At 42.8% G+C, this 27,219-nt stretch overlaps 1 protein-coding gene across 5 annotated transcripts; it reads right to left on the minus strand.

Moving 5' to 3' along the window:
- Nucleotides 1–2,276: 2,276 nt before the first annotated feature.
- On the minus strand, nt 2,277–23,447 carry LOC118711492 (cytochrome c oxidase assembly factor 1 homolog). Of its 5 annotated transcripts, none has more exons than XR_006740587.1 (6): nt 12,859–12,914; nt 10,770–10,872; nt 8,569–8,717; nt 4,202–4,278; nt 2,705–2,921; nt 2,277–2,517 (listed from the first exon to the last, which is right to left on the minus strand). XR_006740587.1 is itself a non-coding variant. In XM_036424633.2 (6 exons), exons 3-6 carry the CDS (start codon nt 10,855–10,857, stop codon nt 2,816–2,818), a joined length of 420 nt encoding a protein of 139 aa, XP_036280526.1. In that variant the 5' UTR covers nt 10,858–10,872; nt 12,859–12,911; nt 23,428–23,447; the 3' UTR covers nt 2,277–2,815. The 5 variants fall into 5 exon arrangements, 4 of the variants coding, with proteins under 4 accessions (XP_036280526.1, XP_045432003.1, XP_045431990.1 ...); XM_036424633.2 differs by adding an exon at nt 23,428–23,447 and having other exon boundaries at nt 2,277–2,921; nt 12,859–12,911; XM_045576047.1 differs by adding an exon at nt 22,692–22,817 and having other exon boundaries at nt 2,277–2,921; nt 12,859–12,911.
- Between the last annotated feature and the right edge of the window lie 3,772 nt (nt 23,448–27,219).

Genomic DNA, 27,219 nt, shown 5'->3' on the forward strand with positions numbered 1-27,219 from the left:
CAGGGAACTCACTGCTGTGTTATCACTTGCATCCCAAGGTCCTTAGCCAGTTTGCCTGCTTCTCTTCATCTTTCAAACTTTTCTTATATTTTATGCAGGTACAGGATTTTAGTTGTACTTAGTGGGGAAAATATGAAATTTGTGTACTCCATCATCCTTGCTACTTTGTTTTAAATAGTGAATTTTCTGAAAATGTGGTCCTGGGAAATGGCTTATTTTGCACATCCTACCTAATAAAAGAGTAATATGCAAATTAACCATCACTCCTCTCCACAAGCCACACCTACCAGCCAATCAGAGCAAATATGCAAATAAACACAACCAAAATGGCAACAGCCACAGAGAGCAGGAGGGAGGTGTTTCCCTGGCAACAGAGGAAGCCAAGCTTTCTGCTTGCCCTTGCCAGCCTAAGCCTCCACTCAAAGCTACAGTTTCAATTATAGAAGGTAAACAAATCTAAACAGAAATGGCTGCCGCCACGGAGCCAGCAAGAGGCTTGGCTCCGCTCCAGGTTACAAAGTTTTCATTGTAAAAGGTAAATAAATTCCAGATACCAGGGCCTCTGCTTGGGTTGCTGGAGGGCGTGGCTGGCCAGCAAACCACCTCAGGCCCCTTGCTCATGCTGCCCCAAGCCCCAAGGGGACCCCCACCCTGATCCAGGACAACCTTCAGGGCAAACCAGCTGGCCCCCACCCATGCACCATCCTCTATCCTACCTAATAAAAGAGTAATATGCAGATTGACCATCACTCCAACACACAATGTGGCTGCCCCCATGTGGCCAAAGATCTTGCCCTTATGTGGACACAAGATGACCAGGGGGGAGGGCAGTTGGGAGGTACCAGGCCTGCAAGGGAGGGCAGTTGAAGGCGATCAACCCTGCAGGGGAGAGCAGTTAGGGGTGACCAGGCGGCAGGGGAGGGAAGTTGGGGCTAGCAGGGGAGCAGTTAGACATCAATCAGGCTGGCATGGGAGTGGTTAGGGGGTGATCAGGCTGTCACACAAAAGCGGTTAGGGGCAATCAGGAAGGCAGGCAGGTGACAGTTGGGAACCAGCAGTCCTGTATTGTTAAGAGGAATGTCCAACTACCTGTTTAGACCCGATCCCGGGCAGTTGAACATCCCTCAAGGGGTCCCAGATTGGAGAGGGTGCAGGCTGGGCTGAGGGACAAACCACACCCCCTCCTGCCCCTGTGCACTAATTTCATACACTGAGCCTCTAGTAGTTTATAAAATGGAAGCATTTTTTAAGTATTTTTAACACAGATGTTAACTTTCATAACATCTCTATTCAGCTCAGGCAAACCACTAAGGACATGTCCAATCTAACAAAAGGGAATATGCAAATTAACCATCACTGTCACAAAGATGGTGGCACCCATAGCCACAAGATGGTGGGGCCCAGTCTTCTCAGCCCCGCCCGAGTCCCCCAGTCCCAGGGGAGCAACCACTGAGAGCGGGCAGCATGAGCAGCTTGGTGAAATGCTTGCCTCGTTGCTGTGCTGACAAGGCAGGCATTCCACCCCAGCCTCGGGGGCCTCTGGGCAGCGGGCATGGAGTGGCTGGGGGGAGGGGGGAGAGCTGAGGCAAGCGTTCCATGCCCGGCTGCAGATGGGCCTCTGGGTCACAGAGAGCCTCTGGGCAGTGGGCTCAGAGCCGCCAGGCCCCACAGAGAGCTGCTGGTGCAGATTCGTGCCCAGGGCTACTAGCTGTGTAATGACTTCCCCACCCTGCACCTCCAGTACGAAGTAGCAATATTAGTTACAGAGTCATCAGATGGTTTACTCCTTAAGTCTGATATGACAGATATTTTAAATCAAGACAAAAAAAGAACAGAAGTTTTTAAAAATCTCTAAATTTAATTTACACAAAATAATCTTTTGACCAAACTTTTGCAATGATAGTTATTATTATAGTTCTCCTGCTCCTCACCCTCCACCCCCCACTGAGTCCCTCTACTCTGCTCCCTCTCCATCCTCAGGCCTTCACTGCACTATTGTCTGTGTCTGTGGGTTATGTATACATCCATGTTAAGTTCTTTAAAACAAAGGTACCTGACCTCTAGTTTTTGTAGGGTCTACTGCTCAGAGGGAAGGAAGATCTTTGGCTTTATAAAACAGTCCCCTTATAAAACCACTAAAAGGCTAAAGGTCTGGTTCTCTTAATATATGGTTGTTTGGAAAGCTGAGGATAAGGACCCCTAACTTTCCTGTTTTACACGTGCTTATGTACTGATACAAATTTTTTAGGCTTTCCAAATGTTTTAAGTAAAGCAGCTATTTTTCAAACCTTTAATTGGGCAGACAGTTGATAACTAAAAAACAAATTAGAAAATAAAACAACAATGAAGCAATAAATTACAAAATGAGAATGTTCACAAGCTACTTAACAATATAAATTCAGGGTATTTACAAGATACAAAAGGCTGTACTTCCTGAGCATTCTAACATTGACAATTAAAAAGTTCTTTAGTAAATCTTCTTCTTCTCATTGATGGAGCTGAAAAATAGGAGGAGTGCTTGGGGAGAGGAAAAGAAGTGAGAACCAGCAAATCAACAAACATCCCATTAATACCGATGCCTTTTAGTCTGTGCCTTTGTAGAGAACTTTCAAATAATTATAAACTTACAGGAAACGTTTCTGTCTGATTAAACAAAATCTCAATAGTGTCTATTGTGGTCAAATCACAATTAAAACAAAATTACCATATGCCAGCACATATAATCATCGCTCTGGTGGTTGGAAAACTGGCTCGAGACATAGGAGGGTACATGTTGATGAGGGAAGGCCATGCTTGGAGAAAGCTGTCTTTTTTATCACCTTTTTTCTATTTTTACTTCATCACCATCCTCCTGTCTGAGCTTGAACACAGGAATCTGCTGACCATCCTTAAGCTCTAAGAAGACCTCCTCAAGGTGCCACCTGATAGAAATCAAAAGTAATCCAAAAAACATTGGCAAATGACATGGTCAAAAGAGGGGAGAAACAGGTGTTAGGAATATTGTCTTAAATTTTTTAAACACTAATTTATGTTATAACTAGGTGAACATAACGTTTTCACATTTTATTTATTTTTAAAGAAAAGTTTACTGATTTTTCAAACGAGATGGAGGGAGGAAAAAAAGGGTGGGAGGGCAGGAAGGAGAGAGAGAGAAAATCAATTAGTTGCCTCCTGTATACCCCATACCCAGGGATCAAGCTGTAACCAGGGCATGTGCCCTCGACGGGGAAACTAAATAGCAAACTCCTGTGCCAGAATGATGGTTAGGGCAAGCCACACTGGCTAGGACTTAATGAAAGTTTTATGATAGGCTCAGTATTTAACCAGCATCATTTCAAGGCACGTTACCAATGAATGACTGATGGGTAAATTGAAGCGGCCTCAGGAAAAAGGAGCACCTTGCTCCCCATGTCCTAATTCACTTGGGCCTTCAATTCTTGGCTGGAACCTGGCCTGCTCCTCCACTAATCCCATTGGAGTCAATGTGGTCAGGGGAGGCATGAGCCTACTCATTTTGTGTTGGGGAATTAAAACACATCCTGACTAAACAGCAAACATCTCTGAGAGAGCTTCCCTGAGGAAACGAGTGAATACAGCTTTTGGCAACCAGACAAGCAAAAGTTATATAAAAATGTGCTGAGCCGAAGCCAGTTTGGCTCAGTGGGAGAGCGTCGGTCTGCGGACTGAAAGGTCCCAGGTTCGATTCCGGTCAAGGGCATTTACCTTGGTTGTGGGCACATCCCCAGAAGGGGGTGTGCAAGAGGCAGCTGGTCGATGTTTCTCTCTCATCGACGTTTCTAGCTCTCTAGCTCTCTCCCTTTCTTTCTGTTAAAAATCAATAAAATATATATTTTTTAAAAATGTGTTGAATGATTTTGGAATAAGAATCCATGTCTTCAATTATATGTAATGATTGAGGCAGTAGTGTTAGAAGTGTAAAATTATTGTAGACCTACACTATAACTGTAAAGTTCTTCATATTCAGCAGAATAAGGGGTAGACAATTGGATGGATTGCATTGGATACAATGTCTGGACTAAGAGCCAAAGCACTAGCTTGCTGTCCCGGCTGTAAAACTTTTCAAGCTTTGAAAAAGTAATTTTTATTACCACAATTACATAACTACAAATGAAAATGGGAATCAGGATTGTTTCCATCAGAAGGTCCCCTTCTTCCATACCCACCCACTATCCCATAATACCTTTTAAAGGGGGACTCTCTGGAGGAGATGACATAGAGATGGCCTGCTGCCTTGGATCCAGAGACAGGAATCTTCAACTAGAAGTGTAAAATGAGAGATAGAATTGGATATGTTGCTGCCTCTCCAGAGATGACAAAATGATAACAGAGCTAACCCTATAAAACCAGTGCTTATCTACAGAATCTGGCTATTTTATAACTTCAGTCTTCTTGGAGAATCCACCTGGTTTTCTTTCTGGCCCCCTCCAAATGTCCTGCTCCTCTTTGGAGGGTTTGGTGAGGTCAAAGGCAGCCCACTTGTTTAGCAAGGAAACCTTATATGCCAAACTCAATACTATGAGTACTTGCAATGATTACTTAAAAACCCAGTTAGAGAAGAACAAACTACTGATACATGTAACAATATGGATGAGTATCAACAACATGCTGAGCGAAAAGAGCCTCACCCAACAGGAATTCCATACTCTAGAACAGGCTAAAGCACACTGGGAAAAACATCAGAGAAGTGGTCGCCTCTGCTCGGGCTGGCGGATGCAAAAGGGGACCAACTGGGAACAGCATGAGCGAACTTTCAGGTGTTGGGAACAGTCCACATCTAGATAGCGGCTTGAAGGGTACTTGTTAAAACTCATCAAATAAAACACATGGATTTGTACTTTCACAGAATGTAAATTTTCCCTTAAAAAAAAAAAGAGCCATAAACAAATATTCAACTCTAGTTAATGATATACATTCTTATGCTTAAAGATAAAGTGTGTGGATGTTTGAAAATAATAAGGTATTCATGGACAAACCTTATTATGGCTAGATGAATAGGTATGGGATAGAGCAAGTAGAGCAAAATACTATTTGTAGAATACAGGTAGCTACCATGTGGGTTGCACAGCATACATTCTTTTATTTTTTTTCTGTTGTTTAAGACTTTTCACAATACAGAAGAAAAAAGTCCACTGTCTAAAAGGAGAAACTACCGTGTTTCCCCGAAAATAAGACATCCTCCGAAAATAAGACCTAGCGCATGGAAAGATAAGACATCCCCTGAAAATAAGACCTAGCGCAACTTTGGGAGAAAAAACTAATATAAGACACTGTCTTATTTTCGGGGAAACAGGGTATTACCAGCAAGTTGGTACACATTTTAACCTGGACCATAAAGAACAGCTCTTAAGAAAAATATGTAAAGGCTCATTTGGGAAAGACAAGGAAATCTCGGTTAGTTCATCCTCACCACAGGCTGGGCTCACACCCCATGGCCAGGTGCTGCCTGGATGCTGCCATGCCCTGAGCCTAGGGAGTCAGCCTGGGAACCTCAGAGCTGGTAGGTGTTTATTAATATGCTACTATTTTTAAAATATTGAATGCAACTTTTTGTTTATCAATGAAAATGAAAGACACCTTGAGCCAAGTGGAGGGGACACAATGTTGTAACAAGGAAACCCATCATAAGGTGCTTCCCAGGGTGCCTTCCTGTGCCCCAGGTGATAGGCAAAGGCCCTTTCATGGGCTAAGAGATGGTGTATCTTATCCACAGCAAATTGTCGCCAAGAGGAAGAGTGCTTGGGTACACATATTAGTGTTTTCCAAAATCCTCTTTCATTTATTTAAATACACTTTAAAGACACAGACTTGGAATGATGGCTCCACACCCCAAGACACACTAACGTAATTCTTCTTCAGAGTCCTACTTTTGGAATCAAACTACAGCTCTTCTCAGGGGGTAACACAATTAAGCAATATAGCATACATTGAGCATCTCTCCATGCTAAAAGAAAAACAAAAAAAGGGGGTGTGTGATGAAAGGACAGAGGATTTTGGAAGAACAGCAGAGGGTTCAGTGTCTGAACTTCGGGCAGTTGTGTCTCTGTGGGTGACGAGGTGCTTTACTGACTGGGTTCTTCACTGCCCAGACTAGGCCAAGAGTAAAGCAGGAGGTCTGATAAGCCAATGTGTTGGTAGAGACAATTTCACACATACATTTGGGGGGAAAACCCTTCAATATGACAACTCCTTATGAAAAACTGAAACTTCTCACCTGTGAACGAAATAAAGAAACTCCAAATAGGAATTGGGGATAAGATGCCCTGTGTTATGTAGAGGCATCCTTATAAATAAATAACTGACTGTAAAGGAAGTGAAGAACCCTGACAGGATGTCACACATACTTCACTAGAAAAGCAAAGGTTGGGTCGAGAGGAGGCTCTGGGTAGCAGGCGTTGAACTCCTGTCACTGTGCTCTCACACTGTTCAGCAGCAAAGGCCAGTACCTGGCACCACAGCCAATGCAGTCACACAGGGCCTCCGCGGGCCTGGGCTGCAGGCGGGAAGAAGCCTCTCCACAGCAGCCGATGTGCTAGAAGACTGTTCTCCTCTCAAACTAGGTTGCATCAACCATTCATTGGATCACCACATCAATGGTTGCTGAATCAACCTGCCTTCAGCAAAGGTGCTTGCAGCCTTCTTGAGCATAGCAGCCAGGCCCTGTGCTCTGAGCTGAGAGACACCCTGAGTAGCCAGACCCAATCCCTGACCTTCTGTGTGCAGGGATCCAGCCAAGTGAATAGAGATGGAGAAACACAGAGGAGCCACACCACATATAGTGAGGAAGTTGGAAGACAATGAAAATAAGACTATCAAGCACAGAGCAGGCACAATACATTCACGTTCCCTTTTCTCCTCTCTCACTTGATGGCACCACTGTCTTTCCACTCATTCATGCTAGACATTAGAGCATCATCTCTGACACACTTCTATCCTGCTATAAAACTGTTACCTAGTCCTTAGTCTCATCACCTGGCAACCACCACACTCTTCATATCCATCTCTCATTCCTCTAGACCAGTGTTTCCCAAAGTGTGGTACGCGTACCCCAAGGGGTACGGGAAGTTTGGTGGGGGTACGCGTTGCACCGGAGTTTGATGGGGGTTTACACTGTACTGTGCTTAGCTGCGCCTAATTCTACATTCTCAGGAGTACCAGGGGTACTCAGCATTACAAAAATTATAGAAGGGGTACACATATGTCAAAAGTTTGGGAAACACTGCTCTAGACCATAGCTCTGGATCATGCTCTCACCACTGTACACCCACATGGCAATAATGTTCTCCTAAAGGCTTCCAGTCCCTGGGTATTCCCAATCTGAATTAATTACCTTGCTTTAAAACCAGACTATAGAAAGCGGTTATAGGGTTAAGTCTCGGATTGACCGGCTGGCAAAGTTGTACACAAGTCCCAACTTGGAGGGCATAGCTCTCAAGCATAATTAAGCTTGATCTTGTGACTACTCCCTAGATCTTTCCTGTGCAACTAATGGGCTGTGGGAGGTGCAACAAGTGCTGCCAAACAAGTGAAACTGATAAGAACATTGTAAATTAACTTGTTTAACTCCGACTATAAAATAAACTATCAGCTTGCAGTCTGGATCTGTTCTGTGGCCTCAGCAAGGCACAGAAGATCCACCTAGACCCAGCTTATTCTCTTCGTCTGTCTTTTCTTCATCCTTCACCGGCCCTCCCTCAGGCTGGCTGAATCTTTGGCTGTGCTGGTACAGCACACCAGATCAAATATTTATCAGAATACTTGAGCACAAATTGCTACTATAGTTAAGAAAAAAACTATTTCCATGAAAAATAATAAAAACAATTACAAAAAAATAAACTAGGTCAAAGCATCACACTCTTATTTTCAAAATACTTCAGAGATCCTGCTGGCCACAGAATAAAGTGTGTGCACCTCATATGGTGAGGTTGCAGCCCTCTAGTTGCCCCCAGTCCACTAACCACTCCACTCACGGCCTTTACTCTGTCTTATTCTGGAATTTGGAATTATAAACTATAAACTCTCAGAAAGCCTTTGCATTTCTATATTCCCCACAAAGCTTAGAATCACTTTTGTAGCTCAACACATTCTTGTTAATCAGAAGAACAAATGCATTTTGTATTCTTCTGAGATTTAACAGCTAAACTATGAAAGAAGACAAAATATAGTTGGAAAAAATAGTCTGGCATTCCAGACAATCAATGTAAACAAATAAGATTCAAAACTAAAATTTAAAGAAGTTGTTTACATTTGAATAAGAGTTAACTGGCTGCTGATATATTTCAAGTTCAAAGCTAAAATACGTGGTGGCAAACTACCACTGGTCATTTCTCTATCAGTTCAAAATGGCACTTGAGCACAAACACTGCATTCCCTGCCACATCAATTGTCCTAAAAAGAAGAAAAATGCACAAGAATAAATTACCCCCAATTTTTTTAAAAAGGTCCCCAGTAGTACCTATCCCACTGTCTCTCCTGCTGTCTCTCCGATTAGGGAGGCCCATCCTATCCTTCAGGAGGCACCTAGCCTAGTTTGCTGGGGGAGCATATTACCTTGGCATCAGCAATGTCCACAAAGTTGTTACTGTCCATGAGCTGGAGATAGTGAGTGTTGAGAGGAGTGCCCAGAGCTTCCAGGGCTTCACGGTGGCTCTGCAGCTGCTCCAATCCCAGCTGGTAGTAGGAAGCCCTGGAAAAAGCTTCTAAGTGAGAAAGACAGTTGTTACATTTCTGTTGTCTTTATTGAACTTGGTCAGGCAGACTCTCTGTAGAGAGTTAGATGATACAATATATGTACAACATGGAAACAGATACAATTATGAAATGTATAGATGGAAGGATTAAGGAAAATCTACTCTAAACTGTCCATTTTAGAGACTCCAAAATCAAAGTCTACAAAGTCAGGATCTGTGAGGATGTGGCCGGCATTGCTGGGCTAAATATTTAACCTTTCCATGCCTCAATTTTTTTTTTTTAAATACATTTAAAAAATATATATTTTATTGATTTTTTACAGAGAGGAAGGGAGAGGGATAGAGAATTAGAAACATTGATGAGAGAGAAACATCAATCAGCTGCCTCCTACACAGCCCCTACTGAAGATGTGCCTGCAACCAAGGTACATGCCCTTGACTGGAATCGAACCTGGGACCCTTCAATCTTCAGGCGGACGCTCTATCCACTGAGCCAAACTGGTTAGGGCTCCATGCCTCAATGTCTTCATCTCTCATTTCCTGACTTCATTTACTACCTCATTTCTTCATCTAAGGGGTTTTATCTTCTCTCAAGCTCCTTTTGGTCCTAGAATCATAATTTTCTCAAAGAGACATACGTGGCTCAAGGTACAGCTGCAGCCAGAATCTATGACTGAACTTCTACTAAAATGAAGGTCATGATAAACCAGCATGAAATAGACCATAACATCAATAACAACAAAACCCTCAGGCCAAGATTATAGAACATTAAAATGCTATTTTTTCAAGTTTACAGGTTTATGCTGACATTTCATGTAGATAAGTTATAACCTGCTCTGTCTCAGATACCCTTCTTGGCCCAAAGTCTTTGAGGAATTCCAGGAAGCACCTCCCTACAATTGCAAGGTACTAGGGAGATAGCCTCTTGGTCAACTGAAAGAATGGTGGAGAGGACACTGTGCTTTGTTCGGCTATCTGTTGGTGGTTCTAACATCCTGGCAAAAAGCAAAAATGCTATAGGGTGAGGGTGAAGAGCCAAGCTGAGAGGGCATAGAAGAGCTTCAAAGAAAATCATTTTGGAAAAAAAAAAATGCTTCTTCACAACCTTACATGTCTTGGTTACAATAACTATGGCTCATCTTTACAAATTCACACACTTGAATGCAGTGGAGCTGGAAGGCACATCTTCAAGATTTTGCCATCCTGGACTCTATTTTTACTTCCTACTCTCACCAGAATCCCTTGCTCAAGGTCCCCTCCTCCACTAAACCAACATCAAAGAATGGCAGGACCAACAGGCTGAGCACACTTGAGAAATAGAGCCAGTTTTCCCCACCTGTGAACCATCTGGTATCTCTCTGTTCTTTACATAATCTCAACCATCTTGGTTGTTTTAAAAGGGCACCTTGCCCTTTCCAAGCCCGAGATAATATAACCCAAACTTATTTAACAAATCTCTTGCATTCTCTCTCTTGCTTGGTAACACACACTCACCCCATTTGTTTGACGTTCTCTCTCCATAGCAGCCATGCAGCCAACATTTGTGCAGACTCCAACTACTGGCAGCATCAGACAGAGTGCAGCCGGGAACAAACTATGCTAGCTGGATGAGGACAGATATGGCCGAAATGGGATGAAGCTTCAACATGGGATAGAACTTTTGGACAAAGGCTTTGTACTGGGCTTATGAAGACAAGGCTAAACATTTTCATGGTGATGGACAGAGACACTGGGGACCTGGGGGTTGCCTTCTATTTCTACCCAAATAAATCTTACCACCAGACCTCATCCTCCTATGTGGGTTCATGGAAATGCTATTTTCGTGATACTGCAAGGATCCATTTCCACCAGCAACACTTTTATTTGCACTTGTGGCTCCTAAAAAACTGGGATTATACGATAAGAAATAGGCCACAGAAATGGAATAGTGTACTGGTTTCTAAAAACAACCCCCTCCTCCTTGCTAATCTGCAAAGAGCATGTGAAGTATTTCCCATGATTGAGGAACAGGGAAGAGAGTTAGGAAGAGGCCATGCCTCAGGCAGTTTGCTGGATACTCACTTTGTATAAGGTAATAACCGAGGGCACAGGCCCCACTAGACATCACACTGCTATAAAGGACCACTTTTCCCAGAGGCATTTGTGGCATCCTGCTTCCTAGAGCCTTAAAAACAAAAGATTAAAATTGATTGTTAGATTCAAGTTGTGTGAAGGGCTTTGTTGGTCTAGATTAGGCCCAGAAGGAAAGAAAAGCAAGGAGGAAGACTAAAAGGAGACAAAGCCATCTTTCCTCCTTTGCTTCCTATCAGATGCCAGGGCTGGTTCTGGAGCCAAAGCGAAAGTGTCCTTCTGAGGGGGCCCCAATCCAGGACCCATGCTATGGGGGCAGTGGCTGAGCACACAGCAAGCATTTAGCCCTGATGTCTTGACAGACAGAATCCCAACTTGTGTGCCAAATGCTGCCTGGCCAAAAATCACAGCTACTTTGTGACATGCTGGCTTCTTTGTGGCAATAGCTGATCTTGTAATCTGTTGAATGGGTGGACACTGACTGCTTTTCTTTCATATCTGGAAAAATGTCCTACCCTGGGGATGAGGAAACTGTGGTCATGATTTTCAGGCTGAATGAACAGACAGAGAGGAGTCAACTCAGCCAATTCAGAGTACCATCACCAACCCTTGCATAACTCCTGTCCCCTCTAGGTCTGGGGGGGACTAAAAGCAACATGTAGGCCTTGATGTGGCCAAACCTCCTCCTGCTCGGAGACCATTCAACCAGACTCAAAGCTGTAAAATACTCAACCATAAGACAGAGTAGTATCTAGGTTTACATGAGGGGTTATGATTCAAAAGCCCAAAGGGCTAGAAAAAGTCACACAAATGAGAACAGACATGTGGGCCAAGTCCGAATGAGTTTTCCAATTTTTTCAAATGTTTTTTCATGTGAAATTGCCTAAATTCTAAAATTTGATAACCAATTAAAAAAAAAAAGAAACTAACAAAATACACCTGTGATTCAGATTATTTCTGTGGGCTTCTAGTTTGCTGTGACGGCTCAAACAGCACAAGGACATCCTTTCCCTACGTGAGAAAAATCCATCTTTGTCCGTCTTGGTTGATATTTCCCAAAAATAAATAAATAAATAAATAAATAAATAAATAAATAAATAAATAAAAGTTAAAAAGAGAGAGGGATTTTTGAGCTGACATGGAAATTCCAAGTTTAGGTAAAGGAAAAAATGACCATACGTATTTATGCCCTGAACACTTAACCTTAGATTTTATGAGCTTCTTTAGAAAACAAAGCCTTTGATGTGGCCTAATGGAGCGGGAGGCATTACAAGGTAAAACTGGGTATAATGCTGAATCTGTGATTTAAGGTGAACACATTCTTACTGTCTGCTTCTCTGACTTCTAGAATATGGAGAGTAATAACAACCGTCTACCTATTATTTCCAGAAACATGAAGGTAAATGAATCCTCATGTGAATATTCTTTCTGGAAACCAACAATTAAACAGACCCTTAAGCAGTGCTAACATTGAATAGTTTCATAAAAAATAACCTTGAATCCAGATTTATGTATATAAAGAATTTTGATCAACTTATAAAATGAGGCAAGGTGAAGGTTTCGCTTATCCATGTATTACATAGTTTTGTTTAACTAAGAAAAGGCAGCTGGAACAACAAATAAATGTACTAAAACTGCTGTAAAGAGTTTCAGCTGGTGCAATATAGCATGCAAGAATATTTATCAAAGTTTAATGTAAAGTCAATTAAAGTAATGCAATCTGAAAAAAAAACAAAAAAACATTTAATCTAATGAAAATGGTCTGAACATCTCCAAAGAATGCACTGGTCAGATCTTGCTTAATTTGAAAGTGTCTTCAACAGAGTAGGACAATGAGCAAGAGCTCTGCAGAGTTCCTCACAAGACTAGTTTCTAAAGTTAGCAGGAGGCATGAAATAAAAGACATCCTGGAACAATGCAGAGAGCAGCCACCCCATCCTTCATGTGAAGTTACAACCACAAGTGAAAATTAATGACCAGAAAAACTCACAGCTATTCAGGCAGCAATTTTCATCCACTGTCTAACTTCAGGGTACCCTGGGGGATTCTAATGGGGAACCTGGCCAGGAGCATTCATTACCTTTTGCCACTTTGTATCACCGCTTTCTTGAAAATCACCAAAGGAAATGTGCCCTGCAATTAGATAATGATTTTATATTAAAATCACTTTTTCAAACCCAATTCTCTCTGGTGTCTAGTTTTATAGACCCAAGATTTATTACCAACCCAAGCTTTAGAACATGAACATGAAGTTAAGTTTAACCTCTAAAACAAGCCTTGTCTTAGGGGGCCCGGTTTTCCCCTTTCTCTTCTGCCTTAGAAGGAAAATCCAAAGCCAGCCACCCGAAAATTGATGTGAGGAAGGGAGGGTGGCAGCAGAGGGCATGTGACCTCAGTGCACACAATCATGGGCCCTGTGAGCAGCCCACCAAAATAAGATACTATCCATATAAGCTGTACACCCTGGATTAAAAACAGCTTTTTAGGGTTAAAAGGAAATAAATATATACATAGCCTTTAATAATATTGATAATAACAGTGAATATTTGTATCTCTTACTATTAAGTGCCTGGTAGAGAGAAAAAGATGTGTATAGTAAAGATGTGTACAACAATCCCACGAAGTAGGAACTATTGTTATCATCTCCAGAGAGGTTAAGTAATGTATCTCATGTCACACAAATAGGCCTATAAGTGGTAGAACTGGGATCCAGACCCAGGTGGTCTATCTCTAGGGACTGTGCTTTCAACCATGATATACTGACTTTAAGATACCCACTGATTTCAGAAATACCGAAATGTCCAAAAAAATCATGTGTCTCTGAATTACAATATATTCATAATATTCAGTGCAAAAGCCTTGTCAGGTATGCCCTCCCTGCTATTTTCCCAGACAAGAATGTAGCATGTATATGTAGCTTTATTCTTCCTTTTGCTTTTGGATGTTGCGGGCTTTTCAAACAGTGATGAGGGGAATCCAGATAATTCACTATAATTACAGCACAGATAGAACCAGATGTGCATGGTTCTGGGCATGCCACAACCCTACCAGAGTGCCACTGACAGGGTAAACAAGTTAGACGCATATACAAGATGAGGCAAAAAGTAGGTTCACAGTCGGGAGTAGGTGCAACACAGAGTTTACATTTGTATTATTATTTATTAATGTACAGTGGTGCCTCGCATAAAGAACGCCTCGCACAGCGAACGCTGCACACAACGAACTTCATTTCATGATTCATACAACAAACTTCGTTTCACACAACGAAGTCGCCCGAGCTTCCACAACCGCTTTGCCCGAGCTTCCACGATCGCTGCCGATGTATTGCATCCTTCCGCGCAGGCACTGCAGGCAGTCGTTAGTCACTGCGCTTAACTTAAGCACGTATCGCGGCAATCGTTCTTCATTACGAATTAAATCACGCACGTATCACGGCAGTCGTCCTTTTAAGTTAAACTCAATATTTTTTTTATATCATGATGTATCTAAATAAAAATAATAAAAAATTTATCTTTTTTTATGTCATCTTAGCATATTTTATGCTACAGAACGAATTATTTTTTTTAACATGTATTGTTATGGGAAAATGCGTTTCACATAATGAACTTTTCGCATAACAAACTTGCTCCTGGAACGAATTAAGTTCGTTGTGTGAGGCACCACTGTATTATTTTCCCTATGAACAACTGTAAGCCTTCTTTTGCCCCACCCTGTATTTATTAAGATGGTTTCCTAACAATTGAAAGTTCTCTGAAGTATCTTGAAGAAGGGATAGGAGCCTTTTTCTAATTTGCATGAAGGTGCCAATAGGCAAGCAGAAGCCTGGTTAGTGTGTCCAGGGGGTGTACCAGGATAGGAAGCAACACCGAGGAAGTGGTCAGCCCTGTCTAGAGGAGACCAGCAAAGGAAAGTGACTCCGAGTAAGAGAAAGGTGAAGGAGTGGGAGAAGGGCTTCAGATCAGTAAAAACAGCAAGCAAAGGCCGAGCGGCAGAAACAAGAGCTGCAGTGCTGTGGAGAGCTGGTGGGGGGCCACGGGAAATGCACCTGCAAATGGAGCCTGTCACTGCCATGAATGGCCGTCTACCCTGCTGGACTCTTCCGTGTATTATTTTGTACCGTATTGCTCCTGTCATTGGGCTATGTCTTACAAGCTGAGTCTGTCAAAGTGAATTATTTTCTCTACACTGCCCCACCAAATTGCTAAAACCATGGGTCATTTTAATATGCTAGAAGCAGGCATATAGGCAGTTGAAGAAAGTGTTTCCATTGCTAGCTAATTACTAAAGGAAAGAGAGCAAGGGCGGGTCAAACATTGTTACCCACTCAGCTGGGAAGCAGAGGCCGTTTGCTTCACCAGGAAGCTACAGCTTCACACCCAAGAAACTGTGACAGGCATTGTTCCTCACCTAAGGTACATGTTGGCTTAAAAACAGGTCTCCTGGCATCTATACTCCTCACTTCCTCCAATCAAGGAACAGAGAGGACACCAGATAGGATGGAGCACAGTGAACAAGGAAAAAGAGACGTGATATGAGGCTTTAGCAGAAAGCAGTGAGATCAGTGGTAAATATCACAAGTTGGGAGAAGGGAGGAATGTGTTAGGTCAAATTAAATATTTCAGGTTTAAGTATTATGGTAATTAACAGAAGAGTTTCAAGCAGCAACCGATTTTCTCTCTCTCTCTCCCTCTCCCCCGCTACCCCTCTCCCCCTCCCCCCCCCCTCTCTCTCTCTATATATATATATATATGTATGTATGTGTGTGTGTGTATATATATATATATATATATATATATATATATATTTTTTTTTTTTTTTTTTTTTTTTTTACTGATTTCAGAGAGGAAGGGAAAGGGGAGTGAGAGAGAGAGAAACATCAATGATAAGAGAGAATAATTGATCAGCTGCCTCCTTCACACCCCACACTGGGGACTGAGCCCGGAACCTGGGCATATGCCCTGACCAGGAATTGAACCGTGACCTCCTGGTTCATAGGTCAATGCTCAACTACTGAACTACACTGGTCAGGCAGACTTTATATCTTTTAAAATAGCTTTTAAAAGGAAACCCTTGTGTACTGTAAGTGGAAATGGGGATTGGTGCAGCCACTGTGGAAAGCAGTATGGAGATACCATGGGAAACTAAAAATGGGACTGCCTATCACCCAGCAATTCCACTTCTGGGAATTTACCTGAAGAAACCCATAACACTAATTCAGACAAATATAAGCACCCCTATTTTCACTGCAGCATTATTTACAATAGCCAAGATATGAAAGCAGCCCAAGTGTCCATCAGGAGATGAGTGTATAAAATAGCTATGGTACATTTACACAATGGATTCTTACTCAGCTATAAAAAGAATGGACCTGGAGAACATTATGTTAGTCAGAGAAAGACAAATACCATATGATTTTACTCTCATGTAGAATTTAATGAACAAAGTGAACTAACAAGCAAATAGAGACAGACCAACAGGCAGATAGCGCTGTTGTGGGGAAGGAGGGATTGAGAAAAGAACTCATGGAGAACAATGCAGTGATTGTGGGGTAGAGGGGCAGGGGATAAGAGAGGGTAGGAGGGAATAAGTAATGATAGAGAAAAATAAAATAGCTTTATATGAAAAATACAATGGAGGTAATAATACTTTTCAATAGACCAATTAGAAAGCAGTACCCGGAGAGATAATGCTAGTTTGAACTAGGTGATAGAGTAGGGGTGTCGAACTCAATCAGAGAAGGGGCCAAAATCTAAAATCCAGCCTAAATCGCGGGCCAAATGGTTTACTGAACAGTCATAAACTGTCATTGTGATGGAAACGCAGCGGAGTGCAGTGATGACAGTGCGGTGCGGGCCACATTGCAAGGCCTGGCGGGACGGATTTGGCCCGCGGGCCTTGTGTTTGACACATGTGTGACAGAGGAAGAGATGAAGTGCCATTTCAGAAACTGTAAGTGGAAGAATAAAGAAAATGTTGAAAGGTCTTAAAGATGGTCAGAGACAGTTATCACAAGCATCTGGATAAATGGTGGTTCCAGTTCCCCGGGGAGTATATACTGTCAGGTGTAACTTGCTGAAGTGTAAGGAAAAGGGGAGTCCCTTTACGGGTGAGTTATGTTTGAAAACTTATGAGTCATCTAAGTGTGACTGTCTCACAGGCTCCACATCATCATTTCCCACTGAATATCTCTGTTAAAGCTTCAAACTCAGGATGCTGAATTTCGACATCTGTATCTTTCTTCTGCAGCTGCTTCATTTGCTGATTAATTAATGCCACCATTTTTCAGAAATGATAGATGAGTTTCCTACATGTGATAGAAAAAGCTGGAATATAAAATATCCTGTCTCACTGGTAAGATTCTATGACTCACAGATTTATTCTTAATGCTGGAGTTATTCACATCACAACGGTTAACCTTAAGTAAAGAATTAACCCATAACTCTACAAGTATTTTAAAAGATTTGAAAATAAATACATAAGTATTAAGGATGCCTTTATCCACAATTTACTTGCTAGGAATATTATAAGAGTAAGAGAGATTTTGGAAAGGATCCAAGTAAATAGATTCAAGAGTTAATGTTGACAATTAACTGTCCTGGTTTTCTGAAGTGAAAACTTAAAAGTAATTACTTTCAGCCAACAAGAAGCATCACAATCTTTATTAATATCCTATTATAGCACAACACTGCCACCTGTTGATATCACAATATCACTATAGAAATAGTTTTATTTCTAAGGAAGTTTGAGTTTCTGCAAGAAAACAAAAGAGAAGAGAATAAGAGTTGCCAAAGGGGAGAGGAATTGGGGATCTAGATGAAAAAGATGAAGGGGCCGTAACCAGTTTGCCTCAGTGGATAGAACATCGGCCTGTGGACTGAAAGGTCCCAGGTTCCATTCCAGTCAAGGGCATGTACCTTGGTTATGGGCAGATCCCCAGTAGGGGGTATACAAGAGGCAGCTGAATGATGTTTCCAACTCTCTTTCTCCCTTCCTCTCTGTAAAAAATCAATAAAATATATTAAAAAGAAAGAAAAAGATGAAGGTATTAAAAAATATAGTTATGTGGATGTAAAGTGCAGCATAGGGAATATAGTCAATAGTGTAATCATTATGAACTTGTATAATGCTGCTTAGGTACTGGAAATATCAGGGGGAACACTTTGTAAAATATGATTATCTAACTACTACGGGTATGTTGTATACCTGAAACCAATCCTATTTAATAAAAGAGTAATATGCAAATTAACCATCACTCATATACGCCCACAAGCCACACCCACCAGCCAATCAGAGCGAGTATGCAAATTAACCCAACCAAGATGGCTGCAGCCACAAAGAGCGCTTGAGTTTCCCTGGCAATGGAGGAAGCCAAGCTTTCCACACACCCTGGCCGGCCCAGGCCTCCACTCAAGGGTACAAAGTTTCAACTATATAAGGTAAATAAATTCCAACAGAAATGGTGGCAGCCACGGAGCTGGAAGAGCAGGAGACTAAGGCTGTCCTGGGCGATGGAGGAAGCCAAGCTTCTGCAGTGTTGGCGGCTCAGGTCTTCACTCCAGGCTATGAAGTTTCAATTATAGAAGACACATAAATTCCAACAGTAATGGCTTCTGCATGGAGTGAGCAAGAGGCTTGGCTCCGCTCCAGGCTACAAGGTTTCAACTGTAGAAGATAAATACCAGATACCAGGACCCCCGCTTGGATTGCCAGGGGGTGTGGCTGGCCTACAAACCACCACAGGCCCCTCGCCCTGGCCGACCCATGCCCAAAGGGAACACCCATCCTGATCCAAAGACACCCTTTAGGGCAAACCAGCTGGCCCTCACCCATGCACCAGGCCTCTATCTTATCTAATAAAAGAGTATATGCAAATTGACTATCAATACAATGCACAAGATGGCTGCCCCAAAGTGGTCAAAGATCCTACCCCCATGTGGACACAAGATGGCCAGCAGGGGAGGGCAGTTGGGAGGCACCAGGCCTGCAAGGAAGGGCAGTTGAGAGGGACCAGGCCTGCAAGGGAGGACAGCTGAAGGTGATCAACCCTGCAGGAGAGGGGAGTTAGGGGTGACCAGGCCAGCAAAGGAGAGAAGTTGGGGGCAAACAGGTTGGCAGGGTAGCAGTTAGGCATCAATCAGGATGGCATGGGAGTGGTTAGGGGGTGATCAGGCTGGCAGGCAGAAGCGATTAGGGGCAATCAGGAAGGCAGGCAAGCGAGCAGTTGGGAGCCAGCAGTCCTGGATTGTGAGGGGGATATCCGAATGCCCGTTTAGGTACAGTGGGATTGGGCCTAAACGGGCATTTGGACATCCCTCAAGGGATACCAAATTGGAGAGGGTGCAGGCTGGGCTGAGGAACACCCTCTCTTTCCCATCCCCACCTCCCCCCATGCCATGCACAAATTTCGTGCACCGGGCCTCTAGTATAAAATAATACTAAATGTGAATTGTAATTTTAAAAAATTTTTAAAGAGTAAGTTGATTTTGTCCTTTCTAGCCCATTACACTTGGATAAAACCAGCTATGTATGTGTTAAAATGCATAGAACTGTAAATCAAAAGGCCAAATAGTCAATTTTACTGTATTATGATATTTTCAAAAAGATACTGAATAAGAGGATAAAAAGTTGATTTCAGAGAGAGGAAAAGATAGAAACATCAATGATGAGAATCATTGATTGGCTGCCTCCTGCAAACCCCCTACTACGGATCGAGCCCACAAGTCTGGGCATGTAACCTGACCAGGAATCGAATTGTGACTTCCTGATTCATGGGTCAACATTCATTCAGAGTCACATTAGCTGAGTTACCACATATTTTTTAAACTATGAAGTATTCCCAGAAAATTCAAGTTTTGCCAAATTAATGTTTTTGAAATATGAAATACTGAAATATATTTAAATACTTCTAGTGTACATCCATAACTTTTAGAAACACTTCTAGGTCTATATTTAAATATTGAACATGCTTGTCAGGTTAGGATCTTTCTAATTTTATTTGAGCTTTAGGCCTTTGGGTTAAAAATGGCAAAACTGTTCAATTTTCTGCCAATACTTATGCATTCTAATGTTTTATGATTTTCTTTTTAGCCACTTATTATATATTCTATACTTTTTAAAAATAATCATACAGTAAAAGTGACTGCTTTGCCTTTCTGTTTACAGTTATATGAACTTTAATACAAGTACAGATTTGTATACTACTATAATGAAGATATATCTCATCTTAATAATACTGGTGCTATCTCACTCTATTCCTAACACAGACAGGTGTGATGCTAGGTAACAATCTAATAATGGAAACTAGGAATCAATATTTAATCTTGATTCTAGTACCCTGAAAAGAAGTCTCATAAAGGCATTTTTATTTGTGTATTGCTTCTCTCAAAAAGCTGGGGTATAAATAGGCTGAGCTGAGTGCTTAGCATCTGTGTAATCTTAGTATTTGCAGGATACTAAACAAATCACATATAAATCTAAGTTATGTTGAAGTTCCAAGGGTCTGCAGCATTCAAATCCATCTGCGAGCCTTTCCAGTGCATTTGTAGATGCCAAATGCTGTGAGGTGCCAAGAGCACCTTACAGAATTCCATTTATGAGATACCCAGAATAGTCAAACTCATGGAGATAAAAAATAGAATCATGGTTGGCAGGGGCTGGGTGGCAGGGAGACAATGGGAAGTTATTTAATGGATACAGAGTTTTAGTTTGGGAAGATAAAGATGTGGAGAGAATGGTTCAGAATGTTGCACAGCCAAAACAGGTTTGGCTCAGTGGATAGAGCATTGGCCTACGGACTGAAAGGTCCAGGGTTTGATTCCAGTCAAGGGCATGTACCTTGGTTGCAGGCACATCCCCAGTAGGAGGTGTACAGGAGGCAGCTGATCGATATTTCTCTCTCATCGATGTTTCTAGCTCTCTATCCCTCCCCCTTCCTCTCTGTAAAAAATCAATAAAATATATACTTTTTAAAAATGAAATACTAAAACATTGTCTTTTAAAAAAAATTGCACAACAATATGAATATATTTAATATTACTAAATTGTAAGGTTAAAATGCTAAACTTTGTGTTATGTATATTTTACCACAACTTAAGCAGTGAAGCAAGAAACTCAAAATCCTCCTAACAAATCAGGCCATAGGAAGAACTAGAAATTGTATGTAAAATAAACATATGCAACTTTTTCTAAAGAGTTACTGTAATATTAACTTTCTTCAGTTTCTCAAAATGTTCAGTGACCTTAGAAGTATTTGAATTGCCACTATGAAATAAGAAAAATATAAAAATATTTGAGTTAAACCTATGAAATGAGAGAAATATAAAAATGTTAATAAGATTTTATAAAACTGTTATTCCCAGCATGTCCCTATATAGTTGCATCCAAGCTCTATACATATTAAATCCTCAAGGAGCCATTGCTAGTTTGGCTCAGTGGATAGAGCATTGGCTTGCGGACTAAAGGGTCCCAGGTTCAATTCTGGTCAAGGGCATGTACATTGGTTAAGGGCACATCCCCAGTAGGGGGTGTGCAAGAGACAGCTGGTCGATGTTTCTCTCTTATCGATGTTTCTAACTCTCTATCTTTCTCCATTCCTCTCTGTAAAAAAATCAATAAAATATATTAAAAAAAAGAAAAAAAAAGAAATTAACTACTGATACCTGCTACAGCATGGATGACAAGAATATGAAGTGAAAGAAGACAATCAGAAAAGACTACACACTTTATGATTTCATTTATATAAATTATCTAGAGTAGGTAAATATAGACCATAGATTAGTAGTACTTAGGCATAGGAGTGCAGTGGGACTGGAGAGAAAATCAGAAGAGACTGCTAATGGGTTCAGCGTTTCTTCCGGGTGTTAAGAAAATGTTTTAAACTTGATCATGGTGTAAATGCAATTGCTATCCCAGAGGAACTGCCTTGTATGTCTTATGCCTCAAATCTTGAAATATTAAAACAGAGCAAAAGAATCTTTAGATTGGGCGGAAAGCAACATTGTATCCCAAAGGAACTGTTTGCAAAGATTAACGGAAAGCAGATATTATGACTACTGGACTGATGACATCTGAATTGAAAATTGAAAATATTGTTTAGAATTAGCACCACTATGTTAATTTATCTGCACCAACAGAAATGCCTTTCTTCTATCAATGTAATTGTTCCCCTTCCCTTTCTCATAAATAACCCTGGACTTCTACCAAATGCTTTGGTCACAAATAAATGCTGCTTGCCTCTGGCTTGGAAAGGTCCTTTATTTTTATTTTTAGGTTAACATTGTCAATGGCTTTAAACTTTGTGAATGTATTTTTAAAAATCAGTGTACATTTTCAATAGGTTAATTCTATGGTATGTGAACTGTATCACAATTAAGCTTTTTGTTGATGTATTTTTAAAGAACCATAGACTGTATCCCCCTCCCCTTCCCTCCCCTCATTATATCCTCAGCTCCTAAAATAGTGTTTGGCAATGTTAGGCGTTCAACAAATTCTGACAAATGAAAGAGTAAATTTCAAAATACGGGTAAACCATTATAAAACTCTGTCATATTCAAAGTGATGAAATTGCCAAAACCGGTTTGGCTCAGTGGATAGAGCCTCAGCCTGCAGACTGAAGGGTCCCAGGTTCTATTCCTGTCAAGGGCATGTACCTTTGTTGCAGGCACATCCCCAGTAGGGGGCGTGCAAGAGGCAGCTAACCGATGACTCACCGATGTTTCTAACTATCTCCCTTCTTCTCTGTAAAAAATCAATGAAATATATATATATTTTTTAAAGTGATGAGATTACTGCAGGTTGGCATGGAGGGAGAAGTGTGTACTTTTAGGGGTGTTTTCCTTGAAGGAGGACACGGACAAGTTCAGCAGAACCAAGGCCTTGAGGGGCATTCAGGCAGGCTAAGGGCTTTTTACTAACCTGAACCAATGGAAGTGCCAGCCAGATTTGAGCAGAGGAGCACGGGCTGCTTTTCAGGTGTGCGGTTTAACTGGGGAGCTGCTACTTCTATCCAAAGTGGAAGCAGACCAATAGCATACCCTGAGGTAGAGCAACAATACCCCTCAGGTGAGACTGGGGAGATGGGGGAGACAGACAAGCAAATATCAAAACATAAGACTTTTTAATAGATTTTAAAAGTTACACTCAGCAGACCGGGCGCATGCGCGCGCGCACTCACATGCACAAAGACTGGCGTCCTTCGTACACATACATGTGCATGCATCGTTCCCTGCACTGGAATCAGGCCTACAGTCAGCCCCCATATGGAGCTCATGTGTGGTCGGGGCAAAAAGGTGTTGTGACCACCCACCGGGGCCAGCAAACTACCGCGATCTCGGCAGGGTCCTCCTCACAGTGTCCCTGAGGACCCCCAACCACGTGCCCGGCCACACCTCTCAGGGGACCCCAACTCTTCGCCAGGTGCTCCTGCAGCAAGGACCGCAGGCCAAGGCCAAGTTGCACGATTCACAACCCGAGGGTGAGAGGTGAGAGGCCCCCTAGCCGCATCCCCAGGCGCGGAGCCTGCCACTGCCTCCCGGCGCCACGCCAGCGGAGGGAGCGAGGGACCGCGGCGCAAGGGCCCTCCAGGGGCCGGGCGCCCTCCACAGCAGCCCGCCCCGCACGCAGGCCCGGCCGCCCGGCCGCCGGAACAAACCTCTCGGGGCGCAGGGGAGACCAGGCTTTTCCCCTGGGATGAACCCAACTTGTCAAGGACAGAGGCTCAGGCAGCGGAGGGCCACAGGGCTGGCTGCAGCCGAGGCGAGGAGGGGGCGGAAGAAGCCGGCCGGCGTCACGCCCCCGGAGCAGTCGAGACTTCCGGCGGCGCCTCCGCTGGAGGCTAGAGCGACCGGCTGCGGTCTTGCTTGTCCCACGTGGACTAGAGCGACCCCGCCTGGCCGGGCGGCTGGACTGCAGCTTCCTAGATGTCCGGGCTCGTGCAGGGAAGCGGTTCCACCTCCTCCAATCCACGCTTTTTTGTTTTCTTGGTCACGGCAGCCAACAACGTGCATTCAGTCCTCCAGCGCTGGGCATGGAAACTTAAGCTGCAGCCTCTCATCGCTCCTTTCAGGGACCTCGCGCTCGGCTGCCCCCCCTCCCCCCCCCCCCCCCCGACCCCCGGGGGGACACGAAACCCCGGGGCCCCCTGACCCTGCTCTCTGGCCCTGAAATCCGTGCTGCTCCTTTCGCTGAGAAAGCTGGCAACCATAAAATTTACCTTATTCGCCAATTATTTATTAAATGCCTACTAAATCTAAGGAATGCACGCGTGAGAAGAAGCTGAAATGGCCCTGGCCGGGTAGCTCAGTTGGTTAGAGCGCTGACCCATATGCCAAGGTTTCAGGTTCGATTTCTGGTCAGGGCACATACAAAAATCAACCAATGAATGCATTGATATATTTCTATCTCTCTGTCAAAACTGAATAAATTAATTTCAAAAAATTTGAAAAAAAGAGAAAATACTGGAGTGTTCTCTGTTCTCATGGAATTGAATAGCAAAATAGGTAATACCCTGTTTCCCCGAAAATAAGACAGTGTCTTATGTTAATTTTTGCTCCCAAAGATGCGCTAGGTCTTATTTTCAGGGGGTGTCTTCTTTTTCCATGAAGAAGAATACAGTACACATTTATTGTTAAATGAAAATAAAGGAAATTTATTACCTGTATACAGTACGGTAGTACAGTAGTTGTCAACACAAACCAGACAAACTGTGAATCCTACAGAATCAAGAATTTACTCATTTATTCAATGACAATCATGTCATCATCTTCTGGAACATCATCCTAACAATCCAATTCCTGAATTTCCTGGTGAATTTCTTGTGACTCCATTTCTTTCAGAATCAGTGGACCAAATCTCTCATGTTTAGCAATAGCACAGTCTTTAAATGAGTACTTCTTGTCAAGGTAGCCTGCTCACAGTGCATTTGCAATGCAACTGTCAGTGATTTTCTTCCATGAATTCTTCACCCAAGTCACAACTTCTTGCAGTTTAGGTTTCACAAAGTTTCCACGCTGATTTCTCTCCATTCTATTTTCAATGTAGTCATCAATTTCCATGCCCAAATTGTCTTTGAATGGCTTATTGATTGCACTATCAAGAGGGTGGAGATAGGCCGTCGTTCCTGCTGGAATCATTATCTAATCTATTTTTCTTTCGTGAAGAAATGTCTTCATGTCTTTAGCACAGTGAGTGCTGGCTGCATCCCAGACTAGCAGACCTCTTTGGCTCCCTCGCATAACAAGCAGCAACATTAAATCGACCCACTTCCTTATAACTGCTTGTGTGGCCCAGGCTTTTTCAGTTTCAAGAATAAAACACCCAAAACACGTTCAATCTTTTCCTTCTTGCCCTTAGAAATGATTAAAGGTGGGATTTTAGTGCCATCCAGACGAAGTGCCAAAATACAGGAAACACAAGCACTTTCGTAAGCAGTGGAGGGAATATACACTAAGGAGGCACCCCACTGTTCAATTGTTGTTTGAGATGATTGGCCCATAAACACTGCAGTTTCATTCATAGCAATCATGTTGGAAAGATTGTATTTAGAGAAGTCAGCATCATCAATAAAGGACTTGAATGCAAGTGCTCACTTAATAACTTGAGTATCTTCCAACCTAAATAATGTTGTAGATCTTCTTAAAGACAGTTCACTTCACTGAAGGAAATTATCCAGCCAGTGTTGTGATGCTTTGAAGTCTTTGGGGGCTATGTCAAACTGTGGTGCCATTGCAAGGGCAAATTCTTGATTCTGAGCCCTATTCACAACCAAAGCCTCTGTTTCCCTGTCAACAACCCATTCACAGATCAGGTCTTCCAGCTCAGAAAATAATGGTTGCCGACCTGATCCACACTTGCGCTTTTTAGCATTTCCCTTGTCCACTTGCTCAATGAGGTTACTATACTCTGCTCGTCATTTTCGGACCAATAGGATACTCAACATCTTCTCTTTGCAGAAAGCTGTAAGATTTTGGCCCCCAGAGTCTTCCACGATTCCTTTCTTGTACTCCACGGAGTAGCTTTTTCTTTTTGGGCTCATTTATAGGGGTAAAAAAAAGGAATTGGGGTATCAAGGTGGGGGGAGGGGGATCACTTAAAATGACACAGGGGACATCAGAAGGGGGAATCAAAATGGCACAGGAGAATCAGAGGGGGGATTACCATTTTAGTAACCCCTTTGGGTCCTCCTGTGTCATTTTGATTGCCCCCTCTGATTCTCCTGTGTCATTTTAAGTGATCCCCCTCTCCTCACCCCTGTGCCACTGAACACCTTCACCAGACATCCTCCCTACCCCTTTATCAGACATTTACCCCCTGGGGCCTGCCTGGGGACTGTCACTGGGCTTGCTGGGGCCTGGATCTGGGCTGGAGCAGGGTTTGCCACTGACTGAGAACCTTCAGTCATCATGAGGGCAGCCAAGAGCATCAGGTAGTGTCACCAGAGACAGACCAGCACTCACCACCTTTGCCAGGTCTGTCCGCTCTAATCCTCCTGTTCTTCTACACGCATCTGCGAAAGTCTCCTCCTCTCTCCTGCCCCGCGCTCACCCCTCACTCCAACCTCCGCTCAGCCTCCACACAGCAGTGATGTCAGGACTCCGGGTAACATCACTGTTTGCTAGACGCCAGTCAGGGCAGCCCTAGTGACCAGTTTATGGTAAATTAATTTTCATTCTGAGACAGAGCCTAGGGAAGGCCTTATTTTCAGGGGGATGCCTTATATTTCACTCAGAAGGAAACCTGTAAGTAGGTCTTATTTTCGAGGATGTTTTATTTTTGGGGAAACACGGTAGTATTTACCCCAGAGATTTGTAAAGGATGCTAAGTACTTAGAACAGTGTCTGGTGTCTTGTATGTGCTCAGTAAACATTATCTATTATTGTTTTCATCTTGACCATTCTGTAACAGAGAATAAAAACTATTCTACTCTAACCAACCATGAAATGTAATCAGAATATAATGTACTAACAAGCTGATAAAAGGAACTCGCACACTGAGGTTTCCTTATAAGCATATTGCAGGCATCAGTAGTTCCAGTTCCTGCTTGTACAAGAAAGGGCCATGACTGTGACTCTTGTTGACGCGGCTCCCCCACATGCAGGAACTGCAACTGAAAAGTCCTGTTGGAGAGTGAGAATTTTTTAGCATGCTTCCAGAGAGGCCATGGACTATGCCCCAGATAGAGTTATCAGTGCTGACACCAGGCCAGGCCTTGAGATACGGTCTCATGGCCCCTTCCCAGCACGTAGGCCTTCTTTCAAGGGCAGAGCAGGGCTGACTCCGTTTTGTACTGTGTCCTCCATCTTGTGTAACTATGTCTCCGACATAACCCCTTTCTGAGAAAAACCACAAAATATATCAATTACCCAACCCACCCTTAAAACAGACTAACAGAAATACAGAGGGAAGTAACCCAGTGTAACTGGACCCTGGCCCTCACCCCACCAAT

Source organism: Pipistrellus kuhlii, unplaced genomic scaffold, assembly GCF_014108245.1.
Source record: "Pipistrellus kuhlii isolate mPipKuh1 unplaced genomic scaffold, mPipKuh1.p scaffold_m20_p_10, whole genome shotgun sequence".
Taxonomy (NCBI): Eukaryota; Metazoa; Chordata; class Mammalia; order Chiroptera; family Vespertilionidae; genus Pipistrellus; species Pipistrellus kuhlii.